Source organism: Convolutriloba macropyga, chromosome 7, assembly GCF_964194025.1.
Source record: "Convolutriloba macropyga chromosome 7, txConMacr16.3, whole genome shotgun sequence".
Classification (NCBI taxonomy): domain Eukaryota; kingdom Metazoa; phylum Xenacoelomorpha; order Acoela; family Convolutidae; genus Convolutriloba; species Convolutriloba macropyga.
Genome location: NC_134474.1, coordinates 29076450 through 29102722, shown reverse-complemented (window position 1 = coordinate 29102722; position 26273 = coordinate 29076450). Strand labels below are relative to the sequence as shown.

Below are 26273 nucleotides of genomic sequence, written 5' to 3'. Positions count from 1 at the left end.
ATGCTTTTTAATTTCTTTTCACTTCGTTTGAATAACCCTTTTGATTTACAACAAACACAGCACTGTAAAATGTCATGTATATTTATGAATCAACTCAGTGAAAAGCGCCGTTTCGAATATAATTGTTTTAGGGTAAGATCTTGTAGGACGCGAGTTGGGAGACGATAATACTAATTGTTTCGAGATCTTTCTCAATAACACGATTGTATAATCCTCATAGGACATTTTAAATCCTAGAAGTAAATCCTATAAGTAAATCCTGCATGTAAAATCCTATAAGACATTAAATCTATCTTTCTACATTGTCAAATTTCGTTGCTCAAACTTTCTCAACGATAGTTTAAGCAATTTAATGGCACGCCATCTTTGCCGGCCACATTTTGATTTTTTGACCCTCCAACCTTCGCCGGTATCAGCGTGGTGTTTGCAACTCAATGAACGTAAAATGCACCTTTGAGTTTTCTCTTGTAATGTACAAACTTTGTAACATCTTTTAATACAATTTTCAACCATTCCTTATCGATGGTATATACATTCGGCTTTTTAATCCCTCAATGTGAGGCAGATGGTTTCTGACACCTCATTTCAAAACAAATTTATGGTAGAGTTTTGGATAGCCCATTGATGTGAAGCAACTGAATCGCGCCGAATTGGATCTAATTGTTGTTCTCCGTTAATATCTAAGGGATTTTACGTTTCTGCGTTTTAATTTCCATGAGTTTTAATAGCAAATACTCACCTTGTTTTGTCGCTTAGTCTTTTAAAATGCAGGTCTCATTGGTTTTCTAATTTTGTTTCAAATCTTTCAGATGTATTCACTTTTAAAAAAAAGATGTTTTGAAATATCATAGGGTCCTTTTATTTTTGATAGTTTGTTTTGTTTTTCACGTTGCTTTGTCAACTTTTTTATTCCTTGTTAGCTAAACGCGTTAATAAAAGTCGGCAGGGGTTTTTCTAATGGGATTCAACTGAAACTTACGTACTGATTTGCTAAGTTACTAACTGTTTTCATGACCATCACAAAGTTTTAATTTTCGAAAAAAGAATAAATTTCCTTTTTTTTTTCATTTTTTCTTGCTTTTTGCTTTTCTGCTAGTTTCTGTAATGAAAAGTATGATCGGCTTTCGTTTGACACCTATCTAAGAAAACCTTATTAATTTTAGTTGAAGACTAATTGTTTTGCTTCGTTGACAGTTTTCGTTCCATAGAAATCAACCAAGATTTTTTTTACATTGGTTACTTTTTTCTGATAAATTTTCGTCAGTTATTCTTATTGATAGAAATCTCCAGAACATTTCAGTTGGCACTGCCTAACCTTTGTTATTGGTTAACTAGCTAATGGTAGCTATTGGTTGAAATATAGTCCATTTGCATCGGAAAAAAAATGGCAAAACTTTGAAATCCGCCTTCATTGGCTGATTTTCTGCTGTAGTAACCAATGTTATGTTCTTTTTAATTATTCATCATTTCAGTTCTACTTCCCTTTTTTGTGTCTTGAAGAATTCGATTCATTTTCCTTTAAATGGAAATTTGATATTTCTCTTGTTTACCGTTTTTGCTTTTTTGAATATTTTATAATAAATATTTTTTGTCGAAAATGATTAACACGCCTATTGTTAACACTTATTGCATTGTGAGAACGTTTTCTGGAGGTTTTAAGACCATCAGTTCTGTTGACGAAAGAGTTTTGCTTTTTTGTTTTCATATAATTTTTGTTATCTTTGTAACTACCTAAGATGATTGCAGCCAAACTGCTGTCAGTTAGGCCACTATTTCAATCAGCACTTTTGACTCGAACTAATGGCGTCTCCTAATTATTACCTCCATGGTCTTCCTTAATTTTTCACAAAGATTTAATCACGCTGCACGATGTCATTTTTTATTTGACTTATATCACTCATCAACTGCATTGGTTGCATTGGTGTTTGACGAAACTTATTACTTTTTAGTTTAATTTTGTAGTGACTCTTTTCTTGGTTTTATTGATAAATCACGTTTGAATTCAATTAAAAATGATATATATGATCACTTACTACAACTAAAGGACGATTGTAAGTTCTTTTCTTTCGTTTCAATAGGTTTGTTGTCAAATGGTCACTTTTTTGCAAAACCGTTGACTGTAGATCTGTTGACCAAAAAGTTGTTCTTTTTTGTTTTCTTTGTAACTACGTAAGGCTGTTAGAGCCAAACTGCTGCCAGTTAGGCCACTACATCAATCAACACTTTCGACTCTAACTATTGGCATCTCCTAATTATTACATCCATGGTCTTTCTAAATTTCTCTCGAACATTCGATCACACTGAACGATGTCATTTTTCATGTGACTTATAATAATCATCGACTGCATTGCTTGCATTGGTGTGTTCGGCGAAATTTATTACTTTTTAGATGAATTTTAAAGTGTTCTTGATTTTGTTCATTAATCATGTTTGTATTCAATTAAAAAATGATATCTATGATCACTTACTACATCTGTAGGACAATTGTAAGCGTTTTTTTCTGCAGTTCTTTTATTTTGTTGTCAAATGGTCACTTGTTTGCAAAACAGTTGACTGGAAGCTTATCTATTTTTTATTTTATATGACCAGGAAATGAAGTCGTGATGAAGTTGAGGGGATTTCATGACAAGATAAATTTTTTAAATTTGATTTCGTCGGTCATTATTTTTATCAGTCATTACAGCGGCAGCAGCAGCAGCAACAGGGGGTTGAGACAGAACAGTTACGAATACAGTATGGGCCATACCGAACACACCCATGACCAACCCTTGACCAGACCGAACAGACCCAAGAGCTGTGCCAGACCAAACGGACCCTAAAATAGCCAGTTTTGATGGCGTAACAAGTACATACACGAAATGTACCAGACACGAATTGGTCAAAACGGAGGTTTATGTCCCGGCCAATTTCTCCAAAACGGCTGAAATAAATTAAGCGCCATTTACAGGGATTCAAGTACGGCTCAAGTTGAGTTCAAAACAATAAACACATCAAAAATTGGTTCACTCTACGAGGAGATATTCCAACATAAATGTACCGTACCAAATGACAAAAATGGACAAGTACGGGTCACGTTGCGCTAAAATTCACCACCGGAACTACGTAAAACTACATACAAAATATATATGGGGAGACTCCCCACTAAATGGGGATTCTAAAACACTAATATTTGTTGGGTAAATTGCGTGTTTTGTTGTACCGAAAAATGGGTCACCCAGAATAGCCCGAAAATTCGACCTATTTCAAATTTGGATACTCAACTTTTTGATTAGGTCGATTTGAGAAACCAACCAAACATTGCAAGCAAGAGGGGTTCAATGGCAACAAAATGTGACCACTTTCGTTTAATTTGATTCAGTATTTCAGAAGATATTAACAAAACACTAATTAACACCCCAATTTTTGGTCTATCAGCGAAGCCCAAAATCTCCCGAGCCGACGAAAAACAACATGAAACAGCTTTCCCGGCGTATTTTTGGGTGTAATTCTGGTCAACTTCGACGTTCTAAGTCACGGCAAACCTTCATGGTGAGGTGGGAAAAAATTTGCCACCTCAACATGAAGGTTATGTTTTGTGTGTTTTGACATAAAACAACATCCACAGAAATTTGATGAAATCGTGAAAAAAGAAAAATTGTTGAATTAATCCCATTATTTGATAAAATTAGCTTCAAACACTTAAATAGCGACTAGAAAACACAAAACGCACGCCGAAAAACTTGTTCAATTGTGCAAAACAACGCTCAGCCATAAAATTTGAGAAGAGATTCATTTTTCCGCATCGATCATTTAATAACAGTTGTAAAGAATGTTTTCAGGACTGTGACTAACCATTTCAGAGAAAAACGTTTTAATAACAACATATGAAGCCAAAAATCTCTCGTTTGGGTCAAAAATTGAATGAGAAATTAGAACAAGTAGAAAACATTTTGTTCCTTTATTAATGTGATAAAACAAGTTCTTTCCTCCAACTTTTTGATTAGGCCGACTTGAGAAACCAATAAACACCGCAACCAAGGAGGATTTAGTACCAACAAAATGCGACTACGCTCGACCAAATTGGCGGTGTAGTTCAAGGAAAATCGTCAGAAACAATAAGCGTGCCCTCAAAAACTTAATTTTTAATTCACTTTTTTCAAAGTTAGACATTAATAACTTTTTGATTAGCCCGAATTGAGAAACTAATAAACATCGCAATCAAGGGGGTTTAGGATCAACCAAAATGCGACTATGCCCGGCCAAATTGGCAGAGTAGTTCAGGGAAAATCTTCAGAAACATTATGCTTGTCCTAAAAAATGAAATTTTTACTTCAATTTTTTCAAAGTTAAACATTAATAACTTTTAGATTAGGCCGATTTGAGAAACCAATAAACACCGCAATCAAGTGGGGTTTAGGATCAACAAAATACGACTATGCCCGGCCAAGTTAGCAGAGTAGTTCAGGGAAAACCGTCAGAAACAATAAGCGCGCCCTCAAAAATTTAATTTTCACTTCAATTTTTTCAAAGTTAAACATTAATAATTTTTGATTAGGCCGACTTGAGAATCCAATAAGCATGCAATCAAGAGGGGTTTAGGATCAACAAAATGCGACTGTTCCCGGCTAAATTGGCAGAGTAGTTCAGGAAAAATTGTCAGAAACAAAAAGCGCGCCCTCAAAAATGTAACTCTTACTTCAATTTTTTCAAAAATAAACGTAAATAACTTTTTGATTAGGGCGACTTGAGAAAACTATGAACCCTGCAAGTAATGGAAGTTTAAGGCCAGCAAAACACCACAATGCTCATCCCGTTTGGTACAGTAGTTTTAAAAAAATCGTCAAACACATGAAGCGTAACCCGATTTTTGGGCTATTGGGAGACCCCGATTTCTCGCAAATTCAAGCAAAGCGACAGAAAACGGCGCATCGTTGGAAACTCTGAACGCAATTTAAGTCCACTCCGTAGTTACTGAACACCCAAAACCTCTAGTGTGAAGTGGGAAAAAAATCCCACTTCGCCATAAAGGCCAGGTTGTTTCGTGTGTTTCGACAAAAAAATAACTCAAACAAGAATATCATGTTTTGGCAAAAAATGAAAAATTGTTGAATTGCCAAAAACAAAGTCAAACAAAAGCTTCAAAAACCCAACCAAAGCCTAAATATTACAATTTGCAAAAAACAAGATCCCAAAATAGAAGAATAACAACATCAAAACTCAAAAACGTTTTGAAACATTATATTTTCCGATTTTTCTTAAAAATACAGCCTAATAACGTTCTGAGAAGTTTGATTTCAGTTACAAGTTAACTATTGGAGAAAAGAAGAAAGTCTATTCAACAAAATGCGACTATGTTCGTCTAACTTGGCACAGTAGTTTGGCAGAAATCATTAGAAACGTGAAGCGTGCCCCGATTTTTCTGCTAAAAATATATAGTTTTCGCAATAAAAATTCAGGAAAGCGACACAAACCTGCCCCTCCAACGTAATTCAGGGCGCAAAATAAACGCGATATTACCTCTGTGGACGCGGAAGACCTCTTCCACAAAATAGAAACAATTTCCTACCTCGCCGCAAAGGCCAGGGTATTTTGTGTGTTTTGACCAAAATTGAACCCAAAAAAAGAATTTCTTATTTCACGAAAATTGAAAAAACATTGAATTTAAAAATTAGGGCTTCCAAAAGATTCATGAACCCAAACAAAGACTAAGTAACACATTTCCCAAGTAACTATAACACACAAATAAAAGAAGAACTGCGTCAATACTAAAAAAAAAACACTTAAAGATTTTTTTAAAATTTTTTTTAGACTTAAAGCTTAATAAAAATTTAAAAAACTAATTCAAATTTGTTGTCACAAAGAACTTATTATCAACCAAACGCGACTACGCCCGTCTAAATTGGCTCAATAGTTAGGGAGAAATCATCAAAAACGCCAAGCGTGCCACGACTTTAATAATATTAAAATGTTAACAATATTAAAATTTAACTCAAAATCTAGCGAACTGACTTAAAACTGCCCCTCGGACGTTTCTTCATTGCTATGTGATGTCTTAATTGGATTGGGATTGGTTAGACAAAAGTATATTGCTTTGTACAATTATTTTATTGTGATACCTTGCGAAACATCAGTTATAAATAGTCGTAGTGTTGTTTTCTCTTTGAACTTAATTAAAAAAATTAGTTAGCATGCGATCAACGACGAAGCTAATGTTTGATTTACCAAAAAAGTGAGCCTGACTTTCTGTATGTTGAGCCTAAACTATAATTGGAATGAAAGAAGAACAAAAAATTAAACTTCTTTAACTTACCAGTTCTTTTCGAATGAAATAACTTCAAGGACCTTCACACCAATAACTATCAACTTAAGGGATCAAATAATTTCACATAAATCTCATGAGGAAGATACTTGGAATTGAAAATTAGAAGAATCTTCTTTACGACTACATAAAGACCCTCAATTACCGATATGATCGGTAACAAAATTTTCCAACTGGCTGTTTCTTTATGAATAACTTGTTTGATTAAAAAATGAGAGGAAGATTGAAAGTGTTTGTTTTTGTCGTTTTATAGAGTTGGTTAAATAATCTTAAAATAGAGGGATTTGGTTGGTGATATTGTCTCTAGTTATTTGTCGAAAAATTTTTTTTGAATTCAAAATCTTGCAAGAAATTTGCAAGATTCTTGCAAGATTTCACATTCAAAAGGCGTTTACGGAAAAAGTCAAATAGTTTGATTTCTGCTGATCAAAAATTTTTATTTCAGTCATTTCGCTTGGTTTTCAGTTAGTTTGAGCTACAAAAATACAAACATAAAATTTCCAGAATTTAAAAACTTGCAAGATTCTTGCAAGATTTTGAATCCGGGCTAAAAAATATTTTATTGAAATCGGTTTTGTAATTTGTTCAATAAACAATAACTCGCTTCAAAGATGTTTTCTAAAACATTTGTAACCTGATTTATTTTTTGCCTTGATTGATATCTTGCAAGATTCTTGCAAGAATCTTGCAAGTTTCGAATCAGCTTGCAAGATTCTTGCAAGTTTTAAATTCACTCATCACTAGGGTTGTTGTCAAATGGTCACTTGTTTGCAAAACAGTTGACTGGAAGCTTATCTATTTTTTGTTTTATATGACTAGGAAATGAAGTCGTGATGAAGTTGAGGGGATTTCATGACAAGATAAATTTTTTAAATTTGTTTTCGTCGGTCATTATTTTTATCAGTCATTACAGCGGCAACAGGGGTTTGAGACCTAACACATACGAATACAGAATGGGCCGTACCGAACACACCCATGACCAACCCTTGACCAGACCGAACAGACCCAAGAGCTGTGCCAGACCAAACAGACCCAATGCCGACCAAGGGCCAGACCGAGCAGACCCAAGGCTAAGCCTTGGCCAGAACGGAGAGACCCAAAATTGACCATGGGCAAGACCGAACAGACCCAAGACCTAAGCCAGACCAAACAGACCCGAGGGCGAAATTAGGCCAGAACAACCCTGAGCCAGATTGCACAGACTTTGGTAATCCTGAGCCAGACCGACCTGAACATGTAAAACTACACTGATAGAATGATCATTTATGCGTCTGAAGTATTAGTCCCTCAACTTAAACTATTTTAACAGTTTTCTATCCAAAAGAATCTAATCAAAGAACCACAGAGAAGACAGTACTCGAAATTAAGTGTATGTTTAGCTGTCTATCATAATGTTGCTAGTTGCAAGAGGTCGGCTGCTGCTTGCAAAAAGTGGGATTTATTCTGTTTTGACCCCCCCCCCAGTTTAATGGGCTTTTATGCCCCTTTTTTATGGTGAACGTGCTATTTTGTTTACATTGCTAAATAACAACAAACAATTTGTAACTGAGGGGCGTGAAAAACACCGGGGGGGGGGGGTGGGAGTCAAAACAAAACAGATCCCAAAAAGGTGATTTCGGGGCTCTATACGTATTTGTTTTTGAAGAGGGCTGGCCACATTATTGGGCTGGACTTCTGTGCTTTTATCAGTCCAAATAGTTTGCCTTTATTAGAGCTGTTTTTCTTAGTATTACCTCTCCAAAATGTTAAACAGACTGAATTTTTTTTTCTGGGTTGCTCCGAAAAAAAGTTATGGAACAGACCGAATTCCCGGTATGAGCCAGACCCATCAGACTGACGAATGGGTTTGAGCCAGACCAAACAGACTGACGATTAGGTATGGAACACAGACCAAACAGACCAAAGACCGGGTATATGCCAGAGCGAACAAACCCAATTAAGGTATGGTCCAGACACAACAGCCTGACGTCAAAGTATGGACCAGAGACCTTTTCAGAAACCAACCCTTTTAAGGGATGCAGCAGAACCGGGTCGAGGAAAAATTGGAAAAATAAGTAAGATAAGCGGTGACAAGTTTTTTTTGTAATTCTTTATAGTAAATTTCGTAAAATTATATATAGTAAACGGTGAAATTACAAAAAGTCACCGCATTTCAACGCCCTTACAATCATTTGAACCTCTCACCTCATGCATGTCAAACACTTCTTCTTCCACTGCGCCATCTATCACTAACTTCTAGTTTTTTTGTTTTGATTTTATATCAAAATTCACTCTACTTTCTTTAAAACGTGCGCGGTAAAGTTTTGTTAGATTTGCAATTTTTAGCGGTTAAATTAAATATTTTAGCGATGAATGAAATGTGGTGATTTTTTGTAAGTTTATCGCTTACTCTAGTCGTGTAACTACATAAATTCACCGTATAGAAAAAGGTGTCAAGATGATTTAAGATTAAGGGGTAATTTTAGAGGGGTGTGGCGCCTAAATTTAACAATTCCTCCCTTACTCCCCATTAGTTTCATCACATTCACTGCTGATCTCACACAATTTTTAACATTTTTTTTCTCAGCCGTTAATTTATGCAAGTTCACCGCTGAGTTAAGCGGTCAATTTGTGTAATTTAATCGCAATCACCGCTTATAAAATGGACATTTTTTTCAGAGCGCCGAATTTATGTAAATTCACACTTAAAGTCAGCGGTGAACTTATGTAATTTCACCGCTACCAGGAGATAAAGTTTTTTTTCACCGCATTCGCCGACTGATTTATGTAATATCACCGCATTCACCGCTTATCTCGCAAAATTTCCCGCAATCACCGCTTATCTTACATAATTTTGCGTTGAATGGCAATGACACCTCGACCGGGGAACAAATTGACGACATGGTTCGAGTCAAACCGAACAGACTCGATTAAGGTATGAGCCAGACCGAACAGATCCAATTCAGACATGAGTCAGACAAAACAGCGCGACCGAAAATGTAATCAGACTATGAGCTGGGTCGCGTTGGAGCCCCTGTCTGCCACCCAGGTCTATCTGGTCTATACTTGTCTTTGGTTGAGGACGTTATCCTGGGTGGGGTTCGGGGTACGAGCGAGCGTGGGTGGTTACACCTGAAATAAACAATAATGCAACCCGTTGGTTTCTTGAAAGGTAATAACAATGATCGTTTCGAATAATGATTGATAATCAAGGTGGCAAAACTGATAATGTACTTCATAATCTAAACTGAAAACCACTCTTTTGTTGACTTCATAGTAAACAAGGAGGCTCGTTAATGTGCGTTCGCAAATAATACTCCGACCCAAACTGATCTCTCCCAGGTTGAGGTGCCATCCAGAAGTGACCTCTGATCAAACTGTGCCAGACGATAGTAACCTCTGATCAGACAATCCCAGACGAAAGTAACATCTGATCATACTAATGTGCGCTCAAAACACCGTGTGCACTAAATGTGCGCCCAAAACTGTCCCTGATCATTCCCATGTCCCAGTGACCTCTGATCAGACCCAACTCAGAAAATTGCAAGACGATTGTGCAACCATGGCCCAGACAAACCCAGACCAATTTCCAGACGATTGTGCGCGTCATATGCCCTCTGATCAGACTATCCCCAAACCAAAAATGCTTTTATTCGGACCACTTTCTAGTAGAAATTTAATCGGGTCAAGGAGCAAATTTAAAGTGAATCAAATTGATATCCCAGTCTTAAAATAGTATTTAGAGATACGATGCGAATTCATATACTTTACCTGATTTACCATATTAAAATAAAGTTCTAAATGCTCTTTTACATTTTTTTGAATAAATCTTGAAAAAATCTATGTTGAAAAAACTTATGGTTACATGGATTTAAAATAACATGTCCACTTTTCTTTTTAAATTCAATTACCTTCTTCTTGATAAATAGATGTTGATTATGTTAATTTTGTTGTTTCTTCATGTTTATTTTGATCATCGTACTGCTTATCGTTCAATATATCTACTTTTACTGAGCTGATTTTTCTTTTCCATATAACCTTTTTTATGACAGTTCGATGAGTATTCAAGTTTATTTTATGTTTACCTAATTTTACTTTCGAAAAAAAAAGAAATCAACGCGTCAAGGAGTTAATGAGTTAAATAAAGTATACCGATTAGGAGGAAAATTAATATTTGATACGGAAACTTACCATTTTTGAGAACAACGAATTCTAACTATAGTTGCTTTTAATTGAGTCATAGAGTTGTCCAAACTAAATCAAACTCGGTATAGAGCATCTCCTGTGTAGTTAGAGTGTAAAGCAAAGAAGAATTTTTGCAATAGCTTGTCTAGGAAAAAATTTAATTTTTCATACGGAAGTTTGCGAAATTCGCGATTAACGAATTTTAAAATTTATTGCTAAAATTCTGATTTATTACGCTTTGCTTTGTTTGGAGATAGAGTTTAAGTCTGGTATTTTACCTAGTGCTCTTCTCAAAATCTCCTATAGTTGTTTGTTTGTAACTGCGCCGTAGCCTGTCCCAGCCTGGTTGAGAGAAGGAGGAGGGAAACACCTCCAGAAAACGCAGGAAAATCTCAAAGGTTGGTTTTTTAAGCAATTTGAGACAATTTTCCGAAATAATTTTAGCTAAATGTTATAATTTGTTTTGTTATGTTCGGTTTCGTTTGAGGAGAGTCTTAGAGCGCCGATTTTTTCCGTTTGTTTGGCCTCAGTTGTCCTATTGTTGTTTGTTTGTAGCTGCGCCGTAGCCGGTCCCCAGGCCAGTTGAGACAAGGGGGAGGGGAACGCATCCAAAACATGCTGAAAAATCTCAAAAAGTTGTTCTTTATTTCAACTGTAGATTTTTTCCGACAGTATTTAACTTATTTTAGCTCTCTATGGTGCCTATTATCAGACAATTACCATCCAGAACAGACCTCTGATCAGACTATCTCCAGACTGAAGTGTCCTCTGATCATACTATTGTGCGCTCGAATGGGGACTAGGATCATAGCATTCCCATCCGAAAGTGACCCCTGATCAGACTATTCCCATCCGGAAACGACCTTTGATCATTCCATTCCCATTCCCGAAGCGACCTCTGATCAGACAATTCTCATCCGCAAGTGACTTATGATCAGACCATTCCCACCCGGAACCAATTCCCAGAGCCTGTAATTATGGTCTGGGAACACACCGTGTGCGTTGGACTTCGGAAGATCATAGGTCACTTCCGGATGGCACCTCAACAGGGTACATTTTTGATTTTAACAAAATCTTTACATACCCAAACTACTAATTGAATTACATAATTCCATGACTCACTACATCGCTCACAAGATCTGTCATTAAAAAGACTGCGAGAAAGAATTAAACAACAAATAAACACAAAAAAGATAACTGCAAAAACAATATCTAAATGTAAAAGCACTTAGAAGTGACATCAAAATAAAATCAAGTAAAACCTTAGCTACACAATTTTCCCTTTTTCCTAACTACACGGCAGATGGGACTTTTTTTTTGATGCAACTAGGTAAAAGGTCGACAAAAAGAAATAATGAGGCAAAAATCAAAAATCAGTCTACAATTTTAAAAAAACGATTCACAAATTCAAACGTCTTGAAAACCCTTAGCCTTCAAAGAAGCAATTCTTGCTAAATTTATTGAAAATTTATTACAAAAGGACTTGTAATTGCTCACACTAAGCCAAAGAAACGAACTAAAGTTGTAGAAAAACTAAAAAAACACAAACAAATTGCGATAACACAAATTTTTGAAACCATTAAATTTTATTAGCTTTTATCTGAATATTGTTTCCCTCATTTCAATGCTTAGTTTTTACCAAATAGGCTAAAATTACACTGAAGGGTTAAATAAAATCTCTCGATACTTATTTGAGAATCATTGGGACCTGTTATTACGCAAAAATGCTAAAAAAAAAACAGAAAAAGAAACACAAATATTGATTACTAACAAAGTTTTTATGAAAAGGGATATCGTTGATCAAACAAAATATCAATTAAGATATAATATCATTGGAACTGTTATTTTTTGAACTACATGGAATTGAATGGGACCTCTCAGTGATGACAATAAGTTACAAGTTGTCGAAAAAAAACAACAAAAACCGAAAAATTTGAAAAATTTTTGAAGACAAATATTATCAAAAACTTTTAGACTAATCACTATAAACTGATTGCATTGAGAAATTTTTCATTCAATCCTCAATTCGATGCTTACGAGACCTCTCAGCATTTTACGACTACAAAAAATTAAGAAAACAGTCAAAAACGGCAATGTCGAAAAAAATTCAGAGATAAAGGTTTCGGAGCCATTAAAAGTGAAATTTCCAGTAATAAAAATCTATTTTCGATTTTTTAGCAGCAGAGTGATTTTTTTTGTTTTTAAAAAAATGACTTCAAAAAGTTAAGAATATGAACAAGTATAACAAAATCACGAAATTTTGAAAAACACATTATCAACACCATTAATTTCTATAGTATTTAACAGAAGTCAAAAAGTACGCTAAACTATGCATCAATGTGAAAACTGTGTTGTTTTTCATTCATAAGTTATCAATAAGACATCACAATAAGTCTTATGGCAATGAAAACAACAACAAAGGCAGGCAAAAACTAAGAAATCATTAGAAAAAGCGAGAAGAGAGTTCAGAAGCCATTTAAACAAAAAGCTTTTCTCTAAAAACTTTCTCTGCGATCCATTGAACGGTTTTTTTAAGCAAATGGGAACTATCAGTTTTAAGGTAATGTTTTAAGAATTCGAAAGGAACCAAATTAATGAAAAAAGAGTTATGAAAACTTGTGGCATCGAAGTCATAAAACCAATAGTTAGAAGTCAGAATTGCTATCCAAACAAATTTTGGTTGCAGGAGAAAAGAAGGAGGTTCTGTGATTACTGAAAATGACTTACAGTTCAGAAACATTTAAGTTTGAGACCGGTTAATTTTCAAAATAATTTTTAAAAAAATATTTTTTAAAAAAAATCAAAATTTCATTAAATTTAAGAAAACTCAGAGTAGAAGATAAAAGAAAACAAAAACGAATCCTAGAAAACGGACTTTTTTTGTTCATCGAGCTTCGTTTGACTGTTATCGAGGTTTGTCATTAACGGAATCTTTATATGAAAAGTGACTAGTCTATAAGTGACTTTAAAAAAACAAACAAAAATGCGAAAAGTCTTCTAACAAAACAGCTCTCAAATATAATTCGAGTTTTTTTTTTATAGTAAACCTAACTATGAGACCAAAACTAGCAGTTTTGTCGCCTTTCGTCTTTAAGGACTGAAAAGTTTTTTCATTCCGTAAAGTGAGATGTAATCTTGAAGTATTAGTTTTACAGAAAAAATCTTAATTTGATCGAAAATTATGCCAAAAGTGAACAAAATCATACCAAATGTCCTATGTTCACGCAAAAATTTTAAAACTCAATAGCTCCTCGAAAAAAAGCGAAATTCAAAAAAATCTTTTCAATTTTAATTCTACGCTGGACGAGCTTTATAATGATACCACTCACTTTTCTCTACGATTAATATATCGATCGGCCAAAATTGTCTGAACAAAAAAAAACCAATTTGAGTATATAGTTCCTCCCCCCACAAATGGGGTCGGAAAAAAAATTACATAGCAATGGCTATTTATTTAACTTCTGATTGAATTACTAGCGGACACTTTGATTGATATAAAATATCTTACCAAATGTTGCTCAATCTAAGATCTCCAGCGATTCTCACCATTTTGCAGAAAATTATCTGAAAATTGTTGTCATGTCAAGTTTTTTCTTCGTATCTTATTGTGCCACACATCTTTAGAAAACTATTTTAGTACTCTAAAGATTTCACAGATTAAGATAAAAAGTAATAGGTAAAAACGGTACTTACATTTGTTCGTAATCAAATCTAGTAGCTCAAGATTAAATTGTTTTGTTTTTTTTTGTCTAAAATTTCTCTGGGGACTAGTTTAACGTTCTTTTAATTTCGTCTTTGTCAAAAATGTGGATTATGTCTCTCACATGTGAAAAATTTTGCTTTGTACAATCTTTTAATTTTTATGAATTTATAAGCCAATGTACTCTTATCAGGATTTGAGGTTAAGTTTAAAAGATAAAACCTATTGTCCTATGAAAGTTCTGTAGTGTTTTAAAACTTCAAAGTTAGTATAGGTTTATAAAAAAACCAATGATGTGCTGTACTTTCTGGCAACGGTCTAATATTTCTTTTGTTGACTGATAATTAATCCGATAACCGGAGCTTGTGTCAGTGCAAATACGAGCTGAATCATAAAATATAGACTGTTATTTAGACTGGAAAGAGAGGCTCTACTTGGCACTGAATCCTTAAGCATAACTTCAATCGTCGTCACTATTTTAACTTTATATTTTGCTTTGTAACGTGTTTTGTAACGTGTTTATGTCAGTTTTGTAACGTGTTTAAATTACTGGGTAATAGCAATTTTATCACCATATTTTTGACATACTTTAATTTCCGAAAACAATTTAGAGTTTTAAAAAAATCTTATCTTGTCATTACGAGCGTCTGCCGAAACAAACTTAGTTTTAAAAAAGTGGAATCCACCTATCAGGAGAAAAACAATTAGAAGATTTAAATATCAGTAACTATTCCTCTGATGCTATGTACTAAGATTAAAAAAAAAGTGGAAACCAGCTTCAAAATAAACTGAAAATACTCAAAATTTGGAAAGATTAGCCATGAAAGCCTTTTTTTTATTTTGAACTGATATTCATGTGGTCATTTGGCAGAAAAACGCCATCTGATATGAATGTCAAATCACTTCTGTTCGAGTTAGAATCAATTGAACGGTTGCTCTTTCTCAGCGGTCGTTTGAATCTCGGATCAATCAAATCTTCTTTGGCTACTGGAAATTGACTTGAAACTTTGGTGGATTTCCTTGACATAGAACTTGATCTGGATTTTTCCTCTATGGGTTGCAAATGTTCGATTTCTCTCAAATTTCGAATTCCGGATATTTTTGAGACAGGAGGTTTAGAACCAGCTTTGTTTCGGTCAATTTCGCCTTCAAATTTAATTTTTCGTGGTTTTCGGGATTTAGTTCCTTCGGCTAAACGTTCCTTGAGACCTCTGTGTTCGTAATTTGCTCCTAGGCGCATAATGGTTGCTTGTTTAGACCTCTCATCCGCCTGTTTCATGCGCAAATGCTGCTCGAATATCAACTGTTCTTCGTTTGAGCTGCTTTCCACGCCTGGGACTAAAGAATATTGCTTGTCTCTGAGGGTTTCGAAATCAATAGAACTTGGCTGACCATTTTCAGTAGACACGGAGTCATTATCATCATCAATTAAGTTCCTCGTTTGAAATACGGTCTCTTCATCAGAAGTGGGAGCGTTATTGACTTCAGATTTTCAGAATTGTTTCCTTTTCTTCTTTATAATCTTTTCTGAGTTTTTCTTTTATTTTCCTAATTGCGTGTTGCAATGTTGTGGAACGGTTTTAAAGTTTTCCTAATGTTCTGAATGTACAGAGAAAAATGACAGTGTTTTTTTCGTATACTTACTTTTTTAATTGTAAGTTGTTAACTTTCAGTTGATTGAACGAGAGGAGCCAAAAACTCCATAAAACAGTGTTACCAACAGAAATCCGAGAAATTATATGCTCTCGACAAAGGCACTTAATTTTAATAGCATCTGTAAGCTACATCTGAAAGGAAACAGTTCCGATCCTAAGTTTGCATGTTGTGATAAAAAATTTCTGGCTCTGTTTGACTCCAATAACCACTTCTGATATTCTTGCTCTTTATCATCATCTGCCTTTTCTTTTCTCTGTCCTTCACTTCGTGGTCTGTACTCCGGCACAGATTTCGCAACCTCTTCTTCTTCGGTTTCCTGTGCGACAATAATGCTCTGGGATTCAATTTTTGGTAGCAATATTTTCTCGTGGTCTGACTGTTGCTGTTTGAAAATTTTGACAAATTCCTGCCATTTTTCAAAATCACGCGAGCTCTGACCCTAAAATGCAGTTTTTAATGAACAAACAACAAAACTTTTCAATACCTGTCAAAGTTGGTGCTTAAATACTCCGTTGAAGTACATATGCTTCACATGTTACATATGTTTCACCCAAGCAAAACCTAAAGAAGTCCAATTACATTATCATATTTGTCCGACTCATGTTGAGCTCAACTTCTTTTCATTGCGGATAAGCGCAGTTTTGTGGAATTTAAAAAAAATCGCGTACTCGAAATGAACTACAAGGATAGAAAAATATGGAACTTTGCTGGTATATCCCTGGAAAAATTATAAAAGCAAAAGGTCTCATCGATGGATCATTGTATTTTCATGGAAACAGAACAATTTGTTTTTGGTTAAAATTTTGTATGCCATTCGTTGCTGTTACATGAAGTGCGTTAATATTAATTTTAATGTGATGCTCTTCACAACAGATTATAGGCTGTATTCCAAGGAGGAGCTTATAAGAACAATACTAGAAGAGGAATTTTCATGACCGCAGTAAAGTTGCAATGAAACAAAGTGTGACTTATGGACTCATTTATTTGGACCTGAACTGATCTTCTGGCGGGATTCCATACAAGAGCAACCCGACTAAGAACTTGATCAAGAAAAGGAAGCGAGCCAATATCTGATAAATTTGTCAAAATATATATGGTAGTGATGCTGCATACAAAACAAAATTGTATAGCTTTAGTGCTATCTGCTGTAATCCTGCGTTGATTTTGCCTTTGTTTTTGTCGATATAGTGAATCAATCGATCGAACTATGTCAACTGGCAGAAAGTGTTGACCATCACTACAAAAAGCAGTAGATTTGTAGTAGAATCACTTTTTCCAACTCTGTGAGGGTACAATCAACTAGCTGTTAATTCAAATTCAGCAGCAGAGAAATAGCTGCGAATAACATCAAGCTCAACTGAGTGCGGAAGCTAAAAGCTTAGCGATATTGCTCACGCATTAAGAGCTAAGGCTTAACTTATGTATTTACTTCAGCAACACATGCAATTATGCGCTATATTAGATAGAAATGACGGTAAAAATGTACCTGATTTTAACAGATATTTACACATATCTTTCGCTTAAGATTTTGGGACACTCAATCCAGAATTATCTCTTTTTCAATAACTTTTTCGCGACGAATAGCATTTCACTTCTTAATGACTGGTGGAGTGTATAAAATTTTGATTTTCTTTTATAAAAACAATTTGATATTAGCATTAAGCACAAGTGTTTCTTTTTTTATAACATAAAAGACCAAAATGCTATGAAACGATTAACAATAAGAAATAATAAAAATATTCTTCGTTTGAGTTGAAACAATTATTAAGCAATTCTTACTTAAAACTTAAAACGCATGTATAATTTTTATCTCAATTTTAGTATTAAATTGCTATAAAACCATCGGTCCTGTGGGCTTTTTATAATTTGGAAAGCAAGTAAAGCCATGAGTTTTTTGCGACATTTTGTGGCATATTGGGTGTTCGCTATTCCTTTTACACATCGACCTATGAAAAACTCAAAAACTGCGCTAAGCAGGTGCTTCATGAATAGAAAAACTAAGTTGAGCTTCCTACTTATAGCTGAGGAAAACATATTTTATGGTTAGCATGAAGGTCTTTTTGTGGGCATTTGGGTCAAACATAGTCTTTCATTTTGTCGGAAGTTTTCTTTCGAGGCTCCAGACAAGAATAATTCATCAATCGAGCGTTATTTTTTCATTATAGGTGCACAAGTTTCTTCTTAAAAATTCGCTCGAGCAATTTAAGCAAAATTTAGCGTTTAAAGAACTTGAAAATATCATAGTTGCCACAGTTGGACTATATCATTGCCATAGTATTTGATGATTGAAACTAAGTACTTTTTAGCACGATAAAAATGGGAGATTTTTAACCGTTTTCTCTTCCAAAACTGGGAAATGTTGCTTTTGAAGAACGCAGATTTATGTTAGATTTATGGTTGTAACTCAAATTTGGGAGGAGCTAAACTGGAGCATCAAATTTTTGTCGAGGTACAATCCAGTAGCAAAAATTGAGTCGAAGTAAAAAACGTTTATATGAAAAAAACTGCCCAGGTCGAGGTGTGGTCGGAAAAAAGTAAGAATTGCGATGAATAGCGGTGAAAAAAAATTAATTTTCACCGCAAAGCGACCGCATCTTTTTGCGATGGTTTCGGTGATTCTTTGTAAGATTTGCTGATTTTAGTGGTGAAATTTTGTAGGATTTGCGATTTTTAGCGCTGAAATTTTTGTTTCACCGCTTTCACCGGATTCGAAACCCTCATCTGCATCTCAACAGCTTCGTATTTCTACTTATTGATATTAATTAATTTTGATAACTTATTCCTACTTATTGTTATTGATAATTTTTTTGATGTTTCTTGTGAATTTAAATCAGATTGAACGAAAGTTATGAATAAAATGCGTTGAAGTTTTGTAAGATTTGCGGTTTTTAGCGGTGAATTTTTTATTTTCACAACTTAAGCGGTGAAAAAAAAATTCACCTCTACCAACGGGAACCGGTGAAAATAAAAATTTCACCGCTAAAAACCGCAAATCTTACAACAATTCACCGCAAAAAATATACAGTGATTTTTAGATGTGAATTTTGATAAGATTTTCGATTCTTAGCGTTGAATTATTTTTTGTCACCGCATTCATCGCATTTAACGCTAAAAATCGCAATTTTTACTTCTTTTCACCGCATTCACCGCAAATTTTACATTTTAAAGTGATTTTTAGCGTTGACACCTCGACCCGGTTGACTCAAGATGACAATAGAAATGAGCTTATATCAGGTGTGGTCTTTTCATAAGTCGATGATTAAACTTGTGTACGAGTACGTTATCCGTGTTGCGGATGAAATATTAGCTGCAACAGAAAAAATTCTTTATAAGAGCGAGTTTGTATAGAATTTTATGGGAGTAAATTGGAGGAGTTGTCCCTCCCATGTATGCATGACTGCCATTACTTCTCACCTTCTCTTTCTTTTCTTGGTTTTGCTTTTCACTGATAATTGTTGAGTTGTTACGTCGTCCGTACGCCTTTGCGAATCTGGTTTGTTCAACCACCTGCTGTTGCTTAGCAACCTCCTTCTTCCTAGCTACAGTTTGCTTCCAGTTCTCAAATGATTCCGCCTCATTCACGTCTTGGACAAAAGAATGACCTTGACCCCGGAACTCTATTGTCTCCAACTGACTGTGATATTTGTCGATGTTGTCTGTAGTGTATATTGAAGGCCATTTTATCACTTTTTGTCGTTTTTCAACCTCTTGTTGTTCTCTGAAGCTGTTGTAGTCAGAGACGGATTTGGGACCTTCCGCAGATTGGGACTTCAGAAGCCATTCCTCTACCTGCAAAATGAGAACAAATGATGAAATCTCCTCAAAATATAAACTATATATTATCAAATAATTTATAATTTTTCCGATGTTTCTTACAAGTTTCCACCAATTGATTTTTTTTCGATTTTTTAAAAACCGCCAAAAGCTCTACCAAAATTTACACCAAAGTTCACAAACAGTTTGTTTTTGTTGCAATTATCCCAATTGTTTGTAAGAAATTCTCTATTTTGGCAAAAGAACTGTGGATTCTCTGTAGAGGATTAGTAGTACATTCACAAAGAAACGCGGCATAATTTTCAAATTTAACCGGACTCTGTTTGCAAATCTTTTTGATTTTTTAGCAAAATGATTTTATGGGCAAAATGATGTTAATACAAATTATGGTAAATGACAATGTTGCGGGGGTGCGTTTCTCTTCTATTCAAATGTCTGGTCATCTCCATCACAAACCCAACCAATTTGGGCTGTCGTTTTCTTTTTTAAAAACTTTTATATTTTTTTCGTTCACAAGAAGTAACTAAGATGTGGGGAAAAAATTTGTTTTGTTTCTGATTGCTGTGATCTTTGTTTTTCTGAAAACAGATTACCTTGATATCTTGATCTTCAAACAATTACGATTTATCAGTTCCCAGTTGCTCGTTAGAAGGAATTGTTTTCATTTTAATGATTCAATACAAATTGATATCTTTCCATTTTATTTAACTTTAACTGTTGCTTGCGGCCCAAATAATAGTTTAATCGTCAATTTTTTGCCGTTTAATGCTCATATTATGCATTTGAATTTAGCGCAAAAAGTAAACGTTGTTTTATTTCGTTTTAGAGTCAAGTGGAACCCAGATCAAATGTTGAATTTAGTCACACAAGATTTCGATATTACAAATATGGGTTTAATAGCCCAGACTGATCTTTAAGTCTTAATTAGTACTGATTAAGTGAAATTGCGAGCCTTGGATCAGCACTGTATCAGAGCTCTGATCATGTCACTTTTTAGACATGGCACGTCTTGAATCAAGTCTTAAGTCTTGACAGGTCTTACGCAAGTCTTGACCAAGACTTGATAAGTCTTGCGCAAATCTTGTGCAAGTGTTGATCAGGATAAGTCCTGGATCAATTATTGTATACAATTTTTTGTTGGCTTTTTTCGTTCCATAACGAAAAAAAAGTAACCATACAGGGTGGCTACAAAACTCTCCAAAGTGAAAAGAAGCACGCGAAAACGCGTGCACTTCTATAAAAGGTCACTTGATAGAGCATGGAAAAAATTCTGATATCGCTGAAAGATACCAGTCATGGCCACTCATTTCTGCCCATTCAAAAGAATATTGGTTTCAGAGTGAAGATATTGGACATTTTAATTTAGTTTAAGCTCAAATCAGAAATCGTACGATGTTTTAACCAATTTTAGTTAGTTTCGAAATGCATTAAAAATAATTAATTTCTTCTCAAAACCCTTTTTCGCTTATATACTGCGCTATAATCAAGACTTGTAAATTATTGGTCAAGACTTGGTCAAGCCTTGATTCAAGAATTTCCAAGTCTCGGATAAAACCTGACTCAGGAAATACCAAGTCCTGGCCAAGACTTGACTCAGACTTGTTAAGGCTTGAGCAAGTCTTCAAAAATCTTGAGATCTGAAATAAGACGTGATCTGTACTGATCTGTCAAATTAAGACGTGTACTGAGCTGGAGAAGCACTGATCAAGACTTGAAACTTGTTCCGGGAGTAGAAAAAAAGAACTCTAATGAATGCGTTCGTAACTAGAGCAAATCAACTCTGTCAATTAAAATATGAACTTAATGTGCTCCACGACTCAAATTTCTTCATCCAAATAACAAAATAAAAATTATTGAGAATCCGGATTAAATTTAAGTATACCTACTAATTGAGTTTTGTTATACAATCGCAATATTGATAAGATCGAGATAAAAATTAACAAAAACGAATTGCTTTTAGTTGGATTCTCTGTTTATTTATGTTTCTTGATGTAAAATTATTTCGCAATATTAACTAAAGATTTTATAACCGCGGTGAACGCTTAAAGAATTTCGCCAGAGGTGTGCAGTGATATTTGAGAGGATTATTTGCAGTGATATTTGAGAGTATTATGATATTTGAGAGTATTATAAATTGTCTGTTTCCAAAACCAAAGATTAGCTTTTTAAAAACCTAATTGGATCGTTTTTATTTCAAACGTTTGCCTTTGGTTGACGACTACATAGCACTATCAAATACACCATTATTTTTCTTTCAAAAACCGTAGCTTTTTTTCATTACCGGGTTTTGTTTGATTTTTTCGTGACCGTGAGAAGCTTAAGCAGGTTTTTTCAACATTTTGTAAACATACTCAAAGCTTTGGAGAATTTTCGTTTTCGCAATGATAGAATAGTGTATTAAAAATAACTTGTACAATTTCTTAAACTCTTTTTATGATTACTGAGACGCTTCAAAAAGTGATAATTTTTTTATTGTGACAATGAAATTTTGAACTAAAGAATTTTCTGTTAACTTAACCGAAAATTGGCATTTTGCTTGAAAATATTTTCCTCTCGAAATAATTTTTTGATATGAACTTGCCTTGTCCTATGGTAGCAAAACATACTGTATAATTCTTTGTAAAGAATCTTTTTCTAGGCGTTATCTGTCGTCTTCGCTACATGAGCTACATCTTCTTTAAAAGCAATAGCAAAATAAAAAAAATATTGACGATTTTCAAGAAAGTCATTATTAAAAAACCAATCCAGAGAACAAAAGGAGCCCAAATGTGTTTTAAATCTGATATCTTATTATATTCGAACATTGTTGAAGATCGAAATCTTGTGAGATAAACATTCGTCTTGCAAGATCCATCATTGCCATCATTTAACGCGAATTTTTTTCAACATTTTTCTTGATAGATGTTCCTATTTGAGGGGTCAAAACACCTATGAAAGGACTTAATGAACCAATTATCAATATAACGAGATTTTGGCTCCACCGTTAAGGTTGTCTTGACTATGGGTCGGTCCAAAATGACTTAGTTTGCAAAAATTTGATCAAAATGAGATCTGAAAAGCACGTAGTCTAACAATTCTGGGTGTATGAAAAGGGCAATAGCCCAACAGTGAAAAAAAATTGGGTTCATAGTCACTTATTGACAGTGTAATTGTAGAAATTGAACGACCAAAACTCGACTTTATAACTCTTTGAATGAAGTCGACCTATCAACTAGGGCTCTGTTCCCGACTAGGGTAAAACAGAGAAGAATGAAAAACTCAAAGTTCGCCAAGGGAAATCAGTCATAATTAACAGCAAGAAAAGTGAATAAAACACTAAATGCAAATGAGAACATTGTTCTAAAATCGGATATAAATCAGCAGTTATCAGATTGATATCTTCTAAAATTTAGTTTGTTCCCGCGCGTGTCGCTCAATGCGCGACGTCTGAGTTCACTCTCGTGTTCATTTGCCGGAGAAGGTGGATTGCCAGTTTCGATGTCCCGATCAGTATAATGACTGCGTCGTCGACATATCCAAGGTTGGTCTTTGCACATAATGTTGTACTTAAACCATCTGAAAGTTAACGTGGACCCTACAAGGTTGTGAACGGTTTCTTCCATATTGACGTCTTATATGTGTTGAGGTTGCCTTTAATTGCCCTGGCAGTAATTGTCAAAAAATGTTGTTGTTTTTTAAACTTTGCTGAGCTGCACAGCAGCCTCGAAGTTGTTTACTGCATATAAACAAGTGCAGTCTGGCAGTTTTTGATTAAAAATGCCTGCCGACCATACTCCCTCACCCTGCAGCTCATAATGAAAAGCATCTAGTGATCAAGATCAAGAAAATGGACTGATCTACACCAAAATACCAGCATCCCTGCTTGCTCATCAAACAAATTTCTTATTTTTCATAACGGGTCATATATGATTCTTAGTATCGTAATAGGTCACTTATGATTTGTATGATTGCTTAATAGTCATACAAGGATCATAAACAATTCCATAACAGCTATATACCAACTGGTGCCAATAAGATTAGCAGTATTCGGCCTTCTCATAAGACTTATTCCCATGAACATTTACAACGCTCTCTTATGATTTCTTTGATCTCCTACAAGTATAGAGCATGAATTCTTTGATGTCATACAAAGATCGTACTAGGAAATTGTTATTTGAATTGTATGACATCCTATCTGACTGTTGGACCTGGTTGGTATCTAAAAACTTTCTGCTTAAACGCTTTTTTTGTTAATTTCTCATACAATTTTTGTCAAAGTTCTCGCAAATTTTACACTATAAACTAAAGGCAGGCGCTCAATTTTCCGGTTAGCTAGACAAATATACTCAAAGTGGACCATAAAGTCTACAAGTTTTAGACTGAAAAAAGTATGAAAAAGGAAGAAACAGTTTCCTGGATTATTGAACGGAAAGAGTCTGCGTGGCACGCTAGCGAAGTAAAACATGTAAGGCCCCCTGTGTTGAAACATACTCTCATCAGGGTGTCTTCGCAAGGGTCCTGGTCCGAACCCAACAGATGTTATTACATTCACATCGCACATTTCGCTGTAATACGACTCGATGAAATTCAATGGGCGACTTTCATCTCTATAGTCAGTAAGTTCTAAGAAATAATTAGCAGGAGTCATTTCCATCAATTTGTAACCGTAGAACCAGTAATGATATTTCTGACTCTCACAGCAGTTTTCTGATTCCGTTGGGATGCCGTAGAAATTGTACCTGGTTTCAGTCTCAGTTCAGGAAAATGTGTTACAAAAGTAATTACGAAAATCATAAACGAGCAGCATTTTGTTATCTCGATCCCAAAAATTACCTTGAAAAATATGCAAAAAGAATTTAAGCTGTCAGAAACGACTAAAAACAAACGGAAAAAACTCAATATATGATGCTAGCTATAACAAAATTGTTTTTGCTGCAGAGTAGCATAAATTGTCAAAAAATGCTACCATTATTTTAAAAAATCTTTATTTAGCTGCAACTATTGATGCGCTCTTGAACCGAGCCTTATTCCATAAAAGGAAGTTAAGCGTTTGCACAAAGCAGAAGTGTTTGCACAAAGCAAAAAAGTTAAATATTCTTTTCAACATTGTCTCTGAATGTCTATAATACTTCAGTCGCATGACTATAACGGATTATTTTTTGGATGGTCAGCCGAAACATTTGTAGATGAATCTTGCTCGAGACCCGATATTAGTATTGAAAGATTCTTTCAAGATTCTTTCAATATCTTGCGAAATTACATTTGTTGCAAGATATCATCGAATCTCGAGTCGGGAAGTAACCTATCCTGTCTCATTGCAAGGCATCTATCAGATTATCAGTCAAAACGTACTTACACACTTCGAGGATGAAACAGTGATTCCGTAATAGAAATCTCAGTCAGTGTTTTCCGATTTTAAACGCGAAATTGAAAAGTGGAATCTACGTTCTGCCGTAAAAAATTTTTTTTGCGAAGCACGTTCCCCAAAAAACTGTGTAATTAATTGTGATCAATTAGAGTAATCGGAGATCAGTTGTGGTTTATTGCATAAGATCCCTAATTTTCGCAATCATAAAAACCGTAATAGATTAAAATTTTTCGAAATGCCCTTGCCGCCAAACCTAACTATAATCACATTTCTTTGGAATTATTTTTCATTTTAGGCTACTTGATTGCCGTGCGGAAACTACTTACACGTCATTTAAGCGCTTTCCACATTGGGACTCAAGCGACGTTTGGAAGTACGAGCCACATACTTTGCAGCTAGTTTTTTTTTAGATCCAGTAGACGCTAGTAATGCAGAATGAGAGCAGATTTCTGTTGTTGAATTGGTTTGTACCGATAAATTCATAATAGTATTTGCCTTAGATTTATCTCTCCAGTAAACAGTCTTTTGTGGTAATTGCTTTTGGTCAAAATTGATCAAATTTGTTTAATTTTGACAGAACTATTTTATCAAAAGTTTGCTTTTTAAATACTAATTGACTTTAAATTATTTACTCCTTCAAATTTAAGAAAAACTTTGTGAATTTTTTCCAAAACAGTGATCCTACAACGTTGTTTTATTGAGTTAATTATTGATAAAAAGAAAAATATGTTTTTAATCCACATCTAACTAAAAAAATAGCAATGCGATGAGTCTTACTTGATTTCGATTGATAGCACAAGAGAAGAAAATAAAGAGCCTCACAACAGTAAAATTGGAATCAATTTCAAAAATTTTATTCGGAAACAGACTCATTTTTGCTTTTACTTCAAATTTCACCAACAGAAACTGCAGGGATCAACTATAGTTCAACCAAAAGATTAATGTAGCTCAACCAAAATCAAGCAGCCCTATGCAATGGTATACCCAACGGTATACAATATGTATAAGGCTACGAAAAAAAATTATTTAGCAGCATATTTAATAGTCAGATAATTTGAGGTTATCTCGTGTGCCGTAATATCTTAAATTCGGATGTTATTATATGTTATACCTTAAAACGCACCAATTGAGGATCTCGGATAAGAAAATTTTCTCAAACTGTAAGGAACTTGCGCAGTTTTATGCCAGAAAAGAACTATTCTATCGTCACATAATTAATTATTGAACAGCGAACTGATCCGCTTATTTTATGAAAATGTGGAACATTGTCTACGTTTTATGACAAGAAAAAAATGTAGGAGATTGCCTAGTTTCTGTGCGGATTCAAAGAAAAT

At 34.6% G+C, this 26273-nt stretch overlaps 1 protein-coding gene across 1 annotated transcript in view; it reads right to left on the bottom strand.

Annotated features, from left to right (window-relative positions):
- Nucleotides 1–14916: 14916 nt before the first annotated feature.
- The window catches only part of LOC142343003 (uncharacterized), an 82774-nt gene continuing 71417 nt past the window's right edge, over nucleotides 14917–26273 (bottom strand). Inside the window, exons 2-4 of the mRNA XM_075394685.1 lie at nucleotides 19233–19607; nucleotides 15962–16257; nucleotides 14917–15652 (exon numbers count right to left, since the gene is read on the bottom strand). Coding sequence (XP_075250800.1) covers nucleotides 14998–15652; nucleotides 15962–16257; nucleotides 19233–19607 — 1326 coding nt within the window. The 3' untranslated portion in view covers nucleotides 14917–14997. The remainder of the gene's footprint in view (nucleotides 15653–15961; nucleotides 16258–19232; nucleotides 19608–26273) is intronic.